The sequence below is a fragment of the Peromyscus maniculatus genome, chromosome 22 (assembly GCF_049852395.1).
Source record: "Peromyscus maniculatus bairdii isolate BWxNUB_F1_BW_parent chromosome 22, HU_Pman_BW_mat_3.1, whole genome shotgun sequence".
Taxonomy (NCBI): Eukaryota; Metazoa; Chordata; class Mammalia; order Rodentia; family Cricetidae; genus Peromyscus; species Peromyscus maniculatus.
The window spans coordinates 46,855,406-46,872,393 of NC_134873.1; the positions used below are offsets into that span (position 1 = coordinate 46,855,406).

At 47.2% G+C, this 16,988-nt stretch overlaps 1 protein-coding gene across 2 annotated transcripts in view; it reads left to right on the forward strand.

The window, feature by feature from the left end:
• Positions 1-12,055: 12,055 nt before the first annotated feature.
• Positions 12,056-16,988, forward strand: part of Crim1 (cysteine rich transmembrane BMP regulator 1) — a 182,912-nt gene continuing 177,979 nt past the window's right edge. The window contains exon 1 of one of the 2 annotated variants that reach the window (XM_006984838.4): positions 12,056-12,955. In XM_006984838.4, coding sequence (XP_006984900.1) covers positions 12,625-12,955 — 331 coding nt within the window. In that variant the 5' untranslated portion in view covers positions 12,056-12,624. The remainder of the gene's footprint in view (positions 12,956-16,988) is intronic. The other variant, XM_006984839.4, reaches the window with a different exon arrangement.

Below are 16,988 nucleotides of genomic sequence, written 5' to 3' on the forward strand. Positions count from 1 at the left end.
TGTGTGTGTGTCTTTTAAGTTTGAATATTTAATATTGGATAACCAATGGGCGTGCTTCTCCCTGGGAAAGACTGTTTCTCCCTCTCTCACCATTTCTTAGTTGCCTATAGCCCTGTAGTTCTCTGCCTAGGGTTGAGGCCTCTTGAGCTTCCTCTGCCCTACATTCATGTTAGTATGTCTATGCGTGTCCTCTTTGCTCGGTCATGTGTAGGCAGCCATGTTAGTGAGCGTTCCTGGGTGTAGCTTCTGACATTTCTAGGAGACCAAGTCTCACAGCTAACTCCCTGTTTCTCTGGTTCTTATAATCCTCCCGCCCCATCTTCCTCAATGATGCCCAAGTCTTAGGTGTGGGAGCTATAATGCAAATAGATCAGTTGGAGCTGGGCTCCACAACTCTGAATTTTGATCGCTGTGGTTTCCTGTAATGGTCTCTGTTGCAAAGAGAAGTTTCCGTGATGGGGAATAAGAATGACACTCATCTGTGGGTATTAGGACAAATATTCAGAATGTGTTTATGAATTGTGCTGCTTTAGTAAAGAGGTGGTTGTAGGTTCTCCTCCCAGATCCATGAGTTCACCAGCCCTGAGTAGTTGGCTAGGTTTCTAGTACCAGCAATGGTTTGCCTCTTGTTGAGCAGACCTTCAGCCCAATTAGAGAGCTGCTGGTTACCACAAAGATATGCATGTCACTATTGAACCCTTGGGGTTAAAGTGCCTTGCTGGTCATTGTAGTTCAGAGCTGTCAGAGCTGGGCAGAACTCTTGCTCCTCTCCTTTGGAATCCTTCATGGTGATTTCTGGTACCCATGAAAGCTAGTCCTCAGGGAGGAGGCTTTCAGGTCAGATCCAGCTAAAGCCCTCTGAGTTCTGTACCCAAAGCACGTGATGTCTTCGACAACAAGGACTTGCATTCCACTTCTGGTCAGCAAACAAGGGCAATAGCAACAGCCTGTAATGTTTTCATTACAAAACCACTAAAGAGGTCTTACACCTGATTTGGGTATTGTTAGACAGTATGGTTCTTAGAGGAAGCATTGTTAGACCACATGGGAAATTTTCATTTAAACTATAGATGGATATTTATATACCAACTTAACATGTATCGTAGGTATTTTTAGGTCGATAGTTAATAGCATTATTCCCTATGAGTCCTTTGGAAATTCTTACTGTAATTTTACCCTCCTTCCTCCTTCTTCTGTATTTATCTCCTCACCCCCTAAATAGAGCCCCACCGTTTTTTCCACCCACCCCCCCCTTCAGATTGCTTGTACTCTGTTATTCCCCCTCTCCAATGCCCCCACTGTCCCCCACAATGGTTGTTCTTACTTTCCTGTTTCTGAAGTGACTCCGGGTTATGGAGTCACGTTGGAAGATTCGGTGCTAGGAGCTTCAGATGACAGAGAACATGTGACTTAAATTTTCTTCACTTTTCTAATGCGGATTCATTGTGATAAACTTCTATTATTATACTATGTTGAAAATGTTGATTTATCCATTGCCTGTCCTAGGCACTGGGCTCTTCAAGCACAGGAAAGTAACATTTTATTTTTTAAAAAACCTTTTATTCAACTTGCTCTATGCCAACATTATGCACATACAGTGCCTTCTAATTACTGTTATTCCCACTTTCTCTTATCTCCCAGCAATTTTATTACTACCTCCTCTCTATAGGTCTTTTCCCCAAATTCGTGTCTTCTTGATTCGTTTTTGTGAAGCACTGACTTTAACTAGAGCCGTCTGTGTGGCCTGTCCATTGGAGCAGGATGAGACTCTCAGTAGGAACACAACTCAAGACAACACATGCCCCCCTCCCAGAATCCATCAGTAGCCAATCAATAGTTCAGCAAGGAGAGCCACGTGAGCCCCATCATAGATCATCTATTGACAATAGATTGTCTATTGACAATCTATCTTGTAAGAGCAGGCCCATTGCAACCAGTCATACTAGGGTCCATGACAGCACTGGTTATGTCATACCCCAATGATAGCATCTTACAGATCTTCTCCCTATCATTCCACAACCTCCTTTTTTCCTTCCATGTTCCTGGAGCCTGACAGGGGGTGGGATGAATGCCCTGCTTTGGGTCGAGCACTTGGGAGTTACTTATCTTTGCATTCACCATCATGCATTGCCCTGAGAAACTTCTCTGATTAAGATAGAGAGTATCACCAGGCGGTGGTGGTGCACGCCTTTAATCCCAGCACTTGGAGGCGGAGGCAGGCGGATCTCTGTGAGTTCGAGGTCAGCCTGGGCTACCAAGTGAGTTCCAGGAAAAGGTGCAAAGCTACAGAGAGAAACCCTGTCTCGAAACCCCCCCCCCAAAAAAAAGATAGAGAATAGCATTTGTATAACATAAATATGTAGGAGATAGGTTGGTGCTGTATCAATTTAGCTAAATGACAATAGTAAGTTCTTCCACCCTAAGGGTCTAGGACCTCCTTCACCATGGGTTTTTAATCATATTTACTGTGCCAGGCATGAATTAACTTCATGGTGTAGGCCTCGAATCTAACCAGAGAGCCTTTGGTGGCCCTCATAACAGCTGTGTCATTATTATGTCAGTGTGCACATTCTTCCTGGCCTGTCGGTATTATAGGTCTTGGGGTCTTACTCAGCTGGGTAAGATCACCCATGCCTTTTCTCCCCTGGTGGCCTGTATTGCATTTATTTTTGCAGTCAGCGTAGTGATGAGGAAAGACGATGCCACTTCTACTTTCAAAGATTCTCTTGTCTATTTGTCCCTTGTCATCAGCTGGTGAGAGGAGTAAGGAAGGTGACATTACGGAGGGAAACAAAGGGTCCACGGTCACGTGGCCAGAAGTAGTACCCCCCATACTAAAATGATAGACCAAATCCCATTTCTCAAGATTTTAAAGGAGCAAACATTGATTGAACAGTAGATGATATTGTGCTTTCAATAAAAACTTTCATCATAAAAATATTATCATAGGGACTGGAGAGATGGCTCAGTGGTTAAGACTGCTTACTGCTCTTTGAGAGAACTCGGGTTCACTTCCCAGCACACAACTTCCTATTACTCCAGCTCAGGGGATTCACTACCCTCTGATGGCCTCCATGGGCACATGAACACACATGGACTATGTACACATAAACATAAAGTAAAAAATAAATTTTCTTTGTTGAGCGTCTATCTTATAATCTTGTCCTATAGATACTAATTTCTTTAGTGACTAATAAGAAAAATTAAGACCAGGTTAGATAACTTATCCAAATTCACATAGAAAATGGTGATCAGAGTTAGAATTTGATCTCAGGTCAATCCAATGTCTAAGATCATGTTCTTTCCATTAAAGCATCTTGTGGCACAGCGCCACCTCCTCCTCCTCATCATCATCATCATCCTCATAATCAAGGACTGCCCTAATTTAATCAATTATTGGTCAGGGGAAAAATTAATAGTCCTCTTTTTAAAACACCTGCATTGGCATCACTGGTTAGTTCTACTTGGCAAAATCTAAATGGGAAACATGACATGATCATTGGCAATAACTAGCTAGTGATAGAAATATTTTGGAATCTATTTCCTGTATTTTCTTCCTTCATGGTTGCATGCTTACAAGCTCAGTCTTGCTTTTTCCCGCTTGCCAGTTTTAGGACAGTAACTCACCATATAGTCATAGAACACTTGGCATGAGATTTTGGATAATGATTTTCATTTTGTTTATCAAATCTAATATGGATTTGAACAGGAGGCTTGTGTTGTATACCAAAGACAGACTGTACAATAACTGAAGCACATTAAGCTATCAGAGAGCAATGACAGCGAATGTGGGTACGATGAACTCAGGGCCCAGTGTTGGGACATTAAAATACACTTTAAGTTCAGCGGTAAGTAGAAGGAAGTACTAGAGTTTACAATCAATCTCTAGATCTCGATGAAATGAGAATATTAGTGTCAACCGGGGGAAAGCACATACAGCTATTTCAGAGTGGGCTTGGTAGACTCTGGGGGACTTGGATAAAGGAAAAAGATGAAAGTCTGAAGAGTCCATTCTCCATGGAGCACACAGGCTCTTGGTCTCTCACAATGAAGTCATGGAAAGCTCAGGAATTGAAACCTACTGTGTAGCATCAGAGAGATGGCCATGCTCTCACTTAAGTGCAAAGTTTTGATGTTACTTAATTTAATCTCTATACATCAGTACCAACAACCTGTTTATGGACCTCTTTGGAACGCCGGAGTAGTGAAAATACTTTAAATGTAAATATTAGTAATTTAAGCATTGGATTCCCATTACATACTCAACAAACAAGTGTAAGTTAGTCATAAGTATTTATACAAACAGCATTTTTTCTAACAACGCCTATCAAAAGGCAAAGCATGAGTAAACAATGATTGCTAAATAAAAACTGAAATATTATATTTTGAAAGACAACTAATGAAACAAACAAGCTTAAGGCTTCAGTGATTTTTCATAGTAGAGGTTTATTTCTCATTCAATTTAGAATCCATTGAGATTGAGTGAGGCATGTGTATGGGGGTCTGGAAACTCTATTCACGCAGTCATGCAAGGATGGAGAATTCATTCTTCTGATGGATTTAAAATCTACTAGTGCTTCAGAATTCTCTATAGAAAGCCTTAAGACCACCCAACAGAAAGCAAACAAAACAACATGTAGGATGATGTCGAGAGGGTTTTGTCCTTTGATGTCAGGTATGTTAGAGCCTGAGTCACTTCATTTCACATTTCATGGCTCCATCTACATGTGAGAAGTAGATGAGCGTTGGTTAGCTGTATGTCCAAGAATGAGGACAAGGAACAGAGATTTTGTTGAATATTACCATTCCCCACCAGAAAAGAGGCATGGAGTTTTCATCTTCAACAACAAAGTAGTCACATGATATTGAGACGATGAAGACCAAAATATCAATATTCTAGTGAACGTTATCATATCAACTTTGCATTTAGATGAGTAATATTTCCTCATCAGCAATCACTTGGAAAAGCTGTGTATTTATTTCACAAGTACTACCATTGCCTACCTTTGTTGTTGAATCTTTTGTTGTTTTCTCTAGAACAAGTTTTTGATTCTTTCCAATACTTCCAACAGTGGCAAATCTTCCTTTAGGGATGAACTCCACATCAATTATAAAAAATTAGAGCCACTTGAGAGAAGAAAATCATGGCAAGTCACATATGACAAGCAATGGGGATTGTTTCCCCAAAGGACTACATATGGCGACTCCCAAACAAACACTGTAAGACTGTTGGATAAATGAAATCATTGTTAAAGTTTTTGACTGTATTCCTTAAAAGAGATGTCATACAGACTTGAGGAAGAATGGCCGCCATTTAAATCTATGAAATCTATCAGGGTATTGAAACTTTGCATTAGAAAAGGAGATGAGTATGGAATACGGAGGGGCTGTGTGGCAGGACAGGAAGTAGAAATCTCTCTTCCTCACAATAGAATGACCCTGAGACCTCTATTCTCCATTTTGTTTACACTGTCATTTCTTCCCTCTGTCTCTCTCTGTCCTTCTTCCCCAACTCCAGTTTTTGAGCTATAGCCCAATTAAGCTCCTGATCTTCCCGCTGCAAGCTTCCAAGTGCTGGGATTATAGGTGTGTTCCACCTAGCCTGGCTCCTCTACTTTTTGTAGCTATCAAGAAGATTAGAATGGCTAGCCTATAATATCTCAACTAGTCTTATCCTTTTTTAGGGGAGAGATCTCAATAATGTATTTACTTTAATTAGACTAGTTTTAAAAAGCATTCTTTAGGCCGGGCAGTGGTGGCGTATGCCTTTAATCCCAGCACTCGGGAGGCAGAGCCAGGCGGATCTCTGTGAGTTCGAGGCCAGCCTGGACTACCAAGTGAGTCCCAGAAGAGGCGCAAATCTACACAGAGAAACCCTGTCTCGAAAAACCAAAAAAAAAAAAAAAAAAAAAAAAAAAAGCATTCTTTAGGAGAAAATTGTAGTTGACTACATACTACTTTCCCTTAAAAACCATGCAACATACAATTTGTCATGTTACAAGAGTTGGTAATTGATAAAAAACTGAACTATTTGGTGATACGTAGATGAAATCTCGTAACATTGAAAAAATTAAAATTTAATGGAATAATGAATGTGAAAACAATGTTTGAAGTTTAAAAAGCTGAAATTTTTATCATCTAAGGTTCTTTACAGCAATGAATAAAGATTTTTTTAATGTGTGGGCCTCACACTGGGAAGATGCAAATCTTCACAGTTTGGAGGAATACGTGTGGATAAAATGTTTCTGGAGAGCCATTTGCCAATGCATGTCAAAATGGGATAAATTTTGACCCACAGTTAATTCCATTTCATGAGTTTACCAAAGAAAATAATCAGACAAGTATTTGATGATTTGATGGTGACCATAATTTTATTTGTGACCATGAAAAATGTGTGTCAAACAAAAAAAAATCTTAAAGGTATATTCATACACCACCCATGAAACATGTCACCCCTTCAATGGCATTTTCATCAGTAGCAAAAAGATGCAGTTATTGATTCTAAAGACCAGTGTGAGCAATAAAGCAATTATGAACTAGGATGTATAGATCTTACTTTATAATTCACATTTTATAGGAAAAATAAGTCTTCACAGTTATGTAACAAATACAGTCAATTATTATATTTCAATGGTGAAGCAAATGTTTCTTTTCCTTCCTTCCTTTCTTCCTTCTCCTCCTCTTCCTCCTCTTCTCTTCTCTCCCTCCTCCCCTCCCTCCCCTCTCTTTCTCCTCCCTTTCTTTCTTCCTTGGTCTTTGTCTTTTCTTCCATTCTGTTCTTGCCTAATATGGGTGGTATCGCCCACAGTCCTAGAAATCCCTGAACAAGTGGAATTGGTAAGCTGAGAGTTATTCTTTTCTTTTTTGTTTTTTGAGACAGGTTCTGACTCTGTAGCCAAGACTGTCCTCAAACTCACAGAGATCCACCAGCCTCTTCCTCCCAAGTGCTGGGCTTAAAGACATGCACCTGTGGTGATATTTCATTTGTGTACCCCAATAAAGCTTATCTGGGGATCAGAGGACAAAGGCAGCCACTATATTAAACACAGAAGTCAGGCAGTGGTAGCACACACGTTTAATCCTAGCACCCGGGAGGCAGAGATTCATCCAGATCTCCGAGAGTTCATAAAGGAGACAACTTAAGCCATCCTTGAAATGGAATGTGAGATCCAGTTTTGGACTGATAGAAGGTTTTGTAGACTAATGAAAATGACCTCTATGAAATGCTGAGCATCCTGGCTTTTATAAATGATAGGGGCGGAGTGGAGGGATGGCTCTGTGGTTAAGAACACCAGCTGCTCTTTCAGAGGCTTCAAGCATGCAAGAGATTCACAGACATGCATGCAGGCAAAATACCCATGAGCATAAGATAAAAAGTGTTAGCGATTATTTATTACCATCATCATCAATCACTGCCCCTTAAATTAAGTTCAAGATGAGAAGGAGATTGATAAACTATTACAAAATCTAAAAACCCCAAGATGAATGCAGACTGCCACAGCCGATCTAACAGAGGCCCTCAGAAAGTTTTTTTTAAGTAAATAAAAATCAGGCAGATGTTACACAGCAATATATGATTTAAAAAAATAGACAGTTGGGATTCTATCCTGTTGAGAGAGAGTCAAGTTCTGAGTGAATGTTGTGTTGTTGACATGAGCACAGACATACCAATGCCTCAGGGTGGCGAAGCATCCCTCTGGTCCATGGGCAGATGTTGATCATGTGTGCAGAAAGTATCCAGTGTAGCTGTTCTCCACCCCGTGGTGTTTACAGCCTGAGCTTCCAAGGGGTTGTAGCTTCTCCACTAGAGAGCCTAGTCTTCCTGAGCCCAGCTTTTCTGTGTCTGCCTTTTTCTTCCTTCCCTCTCTACGCATTCTGTCGATCCCTGGAGCCATGCTGGATGAGTCACCCTTTCAAGCTTTAAACTTGGAAATGTGCTCAGTTAGATTCTCACAATAAAAAACAGTATAGGAGAATGTGGATTTCCCGATACAACACCCTGTAAAGTTAGTGTTCTTGTCTCTGTTTTACAGAGGAGAGAACTGCTTTGGAATGCAAAAGCACCTGTTGAAACTTGTAAAAAGAAAGTGCAAGATCTGATGGAAGCCTAAAGAGAATCCTTGTTCCGTGCTCAGGTCTTGCTACCCAGTTAGTGTCTCTGAAGCAGCTGCTGTACACTGACCAAGTAGATGAAACCAGAAATCCCTGAAAGGTGACCTATGGGACGGTGACAGCAGAGCCCAGGCATCAGATCAAGAGCGGAAAAGCGGGTGGCTGAGTCCTCAATCTAGAAGTTGATCTCAACTATCTGATCCTAGACTTTCGTCAGTATCCTTATATGGTAAACCCAGTTAGGGATCACAGAGCCAGGAGGAACAGGATAAAGGGAGCCTGACTCATTGTCGTCGTCATCATGGTTTCCTGTGAGATATATGCAATGTGTTTTTTACACAAAACAAAAAGGTTTTTTTTTCTCTTGTATAACTCAATTCTTGTTTGCTTGTTTGTTTGTTTGTTTGTTTGTTTTTCACGACAGGATTTCTCTGTATAACAGCCCTAACTGTCCTGGAACTCGCTTTGTAGACCAGGCTGGCCTTGAACTCACAGAGATTCATCTGCCTCTGCCTCTGCCTCCCGAGTACTGGGATGACAGGCGCATGCCACCTGCCACTGTGCCGGGCTTTATAACTCTATTTTAATAATGCATGTGTCTTACTCAAAGGACAATGTCTACGTTTTTCTTCTCGCTTCGGGGACACATAAACAGCAGGCCCATCCTGGAAAATGTGAACTCCAGTAGGAAAGCTTGGTTACACACTGCATCAGCCTGGGAGGTTCTCCTAGGATCTCTATGGAGGGCGCACACTGTCCCACTGTCTGCTGGGTCCCCAACTGGGCACTTAGATTTTCACAGTGCATCCAACCTGCCCAGTGGCCAACAGAGGGCAGACTGTTTCTTCCCTCCAGCTCTCCATCAGAAAGACTCTTAACTTCTTTTGCTTAGGGGCTGTCATCCCCCGACTCTTCCAGGTTGTAAGACACCTTCCATCCTGAACCGGGCCTTCCATGGGTTTAGTTTAGAGATGTTTACTAAGGGAGACCGGTCAGAGAAAATATCCAAGTGCCTTTTTGTGTATAATTCTCTTTTCAACTCATGCCTGTTTTAAGTATGGGTCCCTCCAATGGGCTGGCAATCTGAGTTTAGAGGTGCTTAATAATTGTGTTATGATATGATCACTACTACATTCCAAAGAGGCACTTTGGAATGTCATAGAACAGATAAGGGAATATGCTAAAGGGTTCTCAGAGAAAGAGGCATGAAACCATATTCCATGTAGGCCCTGCTTCTTAATATTTTTAAATGTTTTTCAGGACCCCAGGTAACCTTTCCCAGCCTATTTTCCAACTTAGTACCCAATTGTTAATCATGTTAAGCTGAACTACCCTCTTTCTTTACCCTTAGTCTGGTCCCTGAAGATGACAGGATCTCTTCTATACTGGCATTGCCTCAGTTTCTGGACACCTTATAATATCTTGCAGGATCGAAGGAAAGAAATGTTTTAACTGAGCTCAAGTACTGGTCTCAGATAATTGGGTAAAGCCTCGGAGGTTTCTCACATGGCACTAGTTACTGCATTCGAGAATCCTGCTCACCCCTATGACTTAGTTCTATGGCAAAGAACGCCATGTAACTGGATTGTTTCAAGTTGGTCCTTTCCAAACCTGTCGATCTTTCTCACCATGTTTCTGTCTTCTATGTCTACCTATGAAGTCTCACGAAGGATGGGGTAGTGGCCACCATATTGATGCTTGCCTATGCTCAGATCTGAAGTGGTTCCCAATCCTTAATATACTGCCCGAAAAGGCAAGAAAAACAAATACCCAAACCAAGAGTGAAACTTCAGACAGATGTAAGCACACCCCTTTCAAACGACACTGTCTTTTCATTTCTGTCTCTTCTCTATTTCCTGACCTTGGCTTTTCCGGAGCCTAACAATGTTATCTGCTGTGTTTTTAATAATGTCTTTATTCTTGCACTTGAACAGAAGCGCAGATAACCTCTGCAGGGGTGGAAGGGATGTCCTACCAAGGTCCAGTGACAAGAGATTGTTGGCAGATCCCACTGTGAAGTGCTGGTGCCTCGCGGGGCACCAAGACACAAACATTTATTGTGTGCTCTAATATTTGCTTTTGCCAAAGGGAAACCTAGCAAGTTGTAAATGACTTCACCCCTTACTTTTTTACAGGGCTGCAGGATGTGAGGGCCTCCGGAGATGATCTAGTCTGACCATGTAAAATGTGCCACAAATGCGCTTGGGAAATAGTCACCCCAACAGCAGTTTAAACCCCCCAAGAAAAGGGGGTGCTTCCTCCCCCTTTCCAGTATTGATGTTTCCCTATGCCCTCCTTCTTCAACAATCAGTGTAACTGATGAAACACTTCCTCTCTTCAGTACACATGTTTATAGCTCTCTGATGTCATTGGTTAGGGGGAATATTCCACTGGTGACTTTGGCTTTTTTGTTGAGGACTACCGTGGTTAAACCAAAACATTCTCCACAAGTACAAAATCTGTTCCACAAACAAGATTCCAAAGGCATCTTTGTGTCCTTTCTCCTTACACTGGTGCCATTAACTTTGGGTTCCTTAGTCCTGATGTTCCTGGTCTCGCTGGCTGCCACCTATCTGCAGCAAAATCGTGCCATGCAGCCACAGTCACTCCACACCTGCCCCAGCACCAGCCCTGTTTTACAGAACGGTTCACATGACTTTTTTTGTTGTTGTTGCCAATGTATTTTATTTATCCTCCTGGGGGCGGGGGAGGGCACTAAGGAGCCCATGGTTCTATCCTGATCAGTGATCAGAGCCATCTCTGGGAATCTCCTGTGAAATCTGTTGAAGAGAAACCCCTCACACGTGCACAGTGCCCCTCTTCCGTTGTTTCTTGGTTCACCACAAAGACTATTTCACCACACATCGTCTTTATTAATACATTCACGATAAATCTTTTTTAAGGGGGCATCATGGGAGGAGGGGAAGGAAAGCCCACCTCTTTTGCTCAGGAGCTTGAGAAACAAAACAGCAGCGTCAGGTGGGCATGTAAGGATGCGTGAGCTCGCCCAGTCTAGCGTCATGTTAAGACTTGTAAGCCAGTCTTGAGCCTTACTCCGGAGAGAAGCATTGAGCTCGGTTACTTCCCAGTCACTCACCCCTCCCATGATACAGCACCTCTGCACAGACATACAGAATGTGGATCATTAAAATTCAACTCAAGCTCCATCCAGCCCTCCCCACCACTGTCCCGGCTCAGAATCATTTACCCAGACCATTTTAAAGCACTCAAACCCACCGGCCTCTGTTTGGCTGGAGACGTCTCGGGCTTCCCAAGACTCCATTACATAATATCTTTTACAAAGTCTATTCCCAGCTCGAGTGGAAGATGGATTCTCGTCCAGTTTGCGGAAATTCCACGCGTTCGCTTCCCTTTCCTGGGGTTCGTTCGATCCAGCCCCAGCGCCCACCCAGCCTAGGCGGCAGCAATTGCTCCGGCTAGGATCCCCACCACTCTCTCGAACTCAAAACTCTACCACCCCCGAGGTGCAGCCGTCCCGCCCCCACGGTGCTCCCAGGCTAGCCCCCTCGTGGCCCGGTACCGGCGGGGACTAGCGTCGCTACGACTGTCTCGGATTTCCCGGCCGTAGCGCGCTCGCGGGGGCCCGGGCCCGAGCCCGGATGATCGGCCCACAGGGCCGGCTCTGGGTACGCCGGGGCTGCGGAGGAAGGAGAGGGGGAGGAGGAGGAGGAGGAGGAGGAGGAGGAGGAGGAGGAGGAGGAGGAGGAGGAGGCGTGGAGGGAGGAAGGGCCCGGGCAGCCCCGGAGGGAGGCGAGGGGGAGGGGAGGGGGCCGGCCGGCCCGAGGGTGGGGGTGCAGCCAATGAGCAGCGCGCGGCGCGGGGAGGGCGGGGAGGGAGGGGGGGGATGAGGTAGGATGGGGGAGGGCGCAGCCGGAGCGGCGGAGGCTCCAGCCATAAACAAGCGCCCGGAGGAGCGGCGCGGGAGAGAGGCGAGCCGGGCACACGGAGCGGACGCCACGGACCTTCTGCTGTGCTACCGCGCCCACTCGGCGGCTCGGGAGGCGGGGACCGGCCGGGAGGCTGCGCTGCCGCCGCCGCCGTCTTGACCGGGCGAGCAGGAGCAGAGCGGAGGACCAGCCGGACGGAGCCAGCAGCAGCCCTGCTCCCGAGCGGAGCGCAGGCAGCCACCGCCGCCGCCGCCGCCGCCGCCGCCGCCGCCAGAAGTTTGGGTTGAACCGGAGCTGCCGCGAGGAAAACTTTTTTTCCCCCCTCTTTTCCCCCTCCCGCCCGGGAGGAGAAGGAGGAGGAGGGGAAGCCACCCGCCACCGCTGCCGCTGGCGCCAACGCTCGTGGGCTCCGGGTCGGCGCGGCCCGCAGGGGCGGCGGGGGCCTCGCCCCGCGAGGGGAGGAGCACCCCGGGGGCCCCGAGGGGGGCACGAGGACCGCGGGCTGCGGGTGGCGGCGGCGGCGGCGCGTGTGCCCCGCGCAGGGGAGGGCGCCCGCCCCGCTCCCGGCCCGGCTGCGAGGAGGAGGAGGCGGCGGCGCAGGAGGATGTACTTGGTGGCGGGGGGCAGGGGGCTGGCCGGCTGCGGGCACCTCTCGGTCTCGCTGCTGGGGCTGCTGCTGCTGCTGGCGCGCTCAGGCACCCGGGCGCTGGTCTGCCTGCCCTGTGACGAGTCCAAGTGCGAGGAGCCTCGGAGCTGCCCCGGGAGCATCGTGCAGGGCGTCTGCGGCTGCTGCTACATGTGTGCCCGCCAGAGGAACGAGAGCTGCGGTGGAGCCTACGGGCTCCATGGAGCCTGCGACCGGGGGCTGCGCTGTGTCATCCGCCCCCCGCTCAATGGCGACTCCATCACCGAGTACGAAGTGGGCGTCTGCGAAGGTACGGCCGCCCCTGCCGCGCGCCCCCCACCCCACCCCACCCCACCCCACCCCCCGACTTCCCACCTGGCCCGCGCGCGGAACAAAGTTTGCCTGAGACTTTTCCCCGAGGACAGAGGGTTCCCGGGGAGGAGGGACCGTCGCTGTCCCCGGGAGGGTGCCCTGAGATGCCTGTCCAGCGGCGGGCGAGGTTGGATTGCGCGCGGGGGGTGGGGTGGGGTGGGGTGGGGGGAAGCTCCCTCTCAACCCCGCATAGACACGCACACGTGCAGTGATCTGGGCTTACAGTGGGTGGCCCTTCCCCGCCCCAAGCAGGGGTACCGCGTTCGGGGGGGGGGGACACGACACTGCGGAGGCTGGCACACGCCAGCCCCCTTGGGGAGTCCGCCCCTGCCGCCCTGCCCGCATAGCGCAGTGTGGCACCCAGGGTTGGTTGTACGCAGTCCGCGCAGCCGGCTTCTGAGAGCGGAGCAAGACCTGTGCTCCAGCTTGCACTCCCTGGGTGACTCTTACTTTTTTTTTTTTTTTTTTCTTTCCCTGTGCGCTCTTCCTTCACCTCCTTCCTCCTCTTCCTTCGCGTAATAAATCAATTTCAGCTCCTGAATATGTCAGACGCCCAGGCGAAGTTACACAGGGTGGTTACTCATTTATTGGCCTATAGGAAACAGTCAAAAGGCGTACTCTTCTGGATGGCTAAAGGGGGTGGGTGGGGGCTGCACCTGGGGTGGAAAGTTAGGGCTCACGACCAGAGAGAGGTTTCCTTTCATGATCCAACATCCGCGTGTTTCCTGAGCTGGTGCTGATGGCTTGCTTGCTTGCTTGTTTGTTTGTTTGTTGTTTGTTTGACAGCAGAGTCTGCTCTTGTAGTCTTCACCGCGGCGCATTGTGTAACGCCGTGTGGAGATGTACCGAGGGAGGGGTGGGGGCGTTGGTAGTGGAGCCTCCCTGGTTAGGAAGCCCTGGGGCCTCCATCTGCATGTGGCTCTACGTCTGCCTCCAGGTGCCCGATCTGTTTGAGGTTTGGAGAGGCGTCCTGAGTTCTTTTATTTTGCTAATGGACTGCCTTGTCTGGTCCAAGTGGGATCCCTGCCTACTTAGACTTTGGGGGCCCGGTGACGTTGTTCCCGGTATCTTGCGAGTGAGCAGGGCTCAGCAGTCTTCCTGGGGTAGTGGCTGGGAAGGACAGCCTCCAGCTTTCACGGCTGTCAGCCAGCCCCTGGGACATGGGTTTTACCCTGAAGCATCCTTAGGTGTGTGTGTGTGTGTGTGTGTGTGTGTGTGTGTGTGTGTGTGTGTGTGTGTGCGCTTGCTTGTTGTGCTGGGGTACTGAAAAAGGAGGTGACGGCCTTAAGGACAAAAGTGGGTGTGTTCGAAGGCTTCGGTGCTGTGGTGACTCTTTAAATACACACACGCATTTATTTTTACCCCTGGTTTTAAGGTTTTGGACAGTTAGTGGAAAATCGGGGAGGCCTTCCTGGTTTGGGAGCTAGTGGGCAGTCACGAGTGAAGAAGGGCCGTGTTCCTTGTGGATCGTGCCCTCATTTTACTGACACACAGAAACGGGGCCCCTCCTGGTGTCCTTTTACAACGTCCTGGGCTCGTTTCTCGGCTCAGGGGAAATGGTCATCATCAGGCAGGCTGGTAGGATTGCATGTGTTTGGACTTGAGGCGTTCTGAATGACTTGGGACTAAAAGGTGTTTCTCCGAACCCTGCCGCGTGGAGGAGAGCGAAACTTGACCCAGCCCCCCCCCTCCCGCCCCCTGCCCCCATCAGACACGTAAAGAACCAGGAGCGTGTAGTTAAATGCGGGGCAGGGTGAAGAAGGACTTTGGAAGGCTCTGGAGAGTGTGACCCTTGTTTGTTTTTTCATGTGTTTCTGGTGAAGGAAATGCTTGGGGCGGGCGGTGGAGGGGGGGGCATTTACAGTAATCAAGTGTTTTGGCAGCAACACCCCATGTCACAGTATGGAATGGTTTTTGGCAGTTTGTCCATCGGGGAGCCTGTCATTCCTCTGGAATGATGCATCCATCCCTCACGCGCTGCCTGTCTCCTGGTAACACCAGGTGCAGTGTGAGTGTGGGCCTGGACCATGCTTGGAAGTGTTTCTCCACATGATTGTATTTCAATTAGTGTGCTCTGGAAACACACCTCGTTTAGCGGGCCTGTTTTCAGCTGATTGCTATGGGCACATCTCGCTTCACCCCTCCCTCCCTCCCTCCCTCCCTCCCTCCCTCCCTCCTTTCCTCCTTCCCTCCTTCCTTATTTGCCCCCTTCTCTTCCTCCTTCCTTCACTAAAAGCAACAAATAGAATCTCAAACCCGTGAAACCAAGGTAAAAGAGACAGTGTTTTCTGGCCTGATGCAAGGGTTAGATTTAGAGAGGCCTTTTCAGCCATGTGTCTAAACTTTCAGACAGTTTCACATTAATATAAAATGTATGGAACATATAAGTTAACTGAAGAACCTGTTTCTTTTTCTTTTTTTTTTTTTTTCCTTTCAGGATTAGAGGAATCTTTACAAGTCACTTAATTATCTAGAAGGCCCCCCCACCCCGTCCCATTTTTTTCTTTCTTTCTTTTTTTTCTGTAACTTTGCATAAAATTTCTCAATGGCCAGCGCTTCCCTCAGTTTCCATTTTTATTCAGAAATTCGTGGATATTATCATAACGCACATGAATAGGAATGGATATATTTTAATTCATGTTCCAAGTCTCTCGTGCTGCATTTTTTGCACTAAAATGACCCCTACTGGTTGTATCTGTTAATGAAAAATCTTTCGAAAGCTTCTTTAGTTGGCTACCCTGAGAAAACACATTTCACGCTATAAAAAGATGACTACCCCACCTGCTTTCGAAGACATGGCTTAAGTCCGAATTTACATTACTGTTTGTCAACTTGCAGAAATGTTGGTCCTTCCCGTACTGACTTCGGTCGGAGGAGAGTGATGCTTTTAAGTGCATGCAGTTCATGAAATGATTTGGGTCAGACCCCTTTGCACACATGGCTCATTGTTTCGGGTTTTTATGGCACACTGACCCCATAAAAATACATGAACAATCCTAACCATAAGAAGAACCCCGAAGAAAAAGATGGCTTTCTGAAAGACTAGGAATCAAGACCTGTAAATCAAGCGCCCCGTACCCCGGGGTTTCTTCTCTCCATTGAGACTGATATTCAATAAATCCTGAATTAGTGACTATGCACATTGGAAAGACTGAGAGTAGAGCCGGGTACCCAAAGTTTTCTCTCAGTCTTAACAAGTGCCTTCTGGCCCTTAGGAGGGAGCAATTCCCCCTCCCATTTCCATTCATCTCGTGAGTCTTCCTGTTAGCCTTTTACAGAACCCTGGACTGTTCTCTTGGACAGGCGTCTGTCTCCAGGGAAATCACCTACCATCCAAAGAAACAAGTTTGGCTGCTAAACCTCTGAATGGGAGATCTCTTCAAGGGGTCTGAACTTTAAGAGCTCAGGAAGTGGGATTGTGTAGGAAGGATGTTTTGATTGGACAGTGAGAACTGTCTTTGGAACTGAGGGAATGAGGCCTCAGACTTTATGCCTCACTTAGGGTGGGGCAAGGTGACCAGCAGACCAGCCCTTTGTCTTGGGGTGATAAAGAGGAAGCTGCTGTGGGCCTGACCTTGTGTGGACAGAGTGGACACCATAGAGCTTTGCCCTGAAGACGACGCTGCCTTGAGGCAGGTGTCCATGCCTGCAGACGGGCATCGACGCTCTCTGCAGCGTGCCCGCCACGGCCCCAGTCTGTATGGAACTGAATTCTTCACACCTTTCAAAACGACTGCCCATTAAACCCTCTGCTGTCGCAACTCAGTTTTCCCAGTGACTTTAGCTTTCTCTCCACGGTGGTCCACAGGGCCGGCCCCAGGGAGAACTTGAGATCGTGTGGTGGGAACTTAAAGCAGAGAGCACGGTTTTGTGTTCTGAACCGGGCTGGTGAAGTTCCAGTCCTTCACTTGTCTCCTGGGACAGTCAGTAGCGATGATGCCTGCTTTGCTGGAGAGAGGGGAGAATGTGAG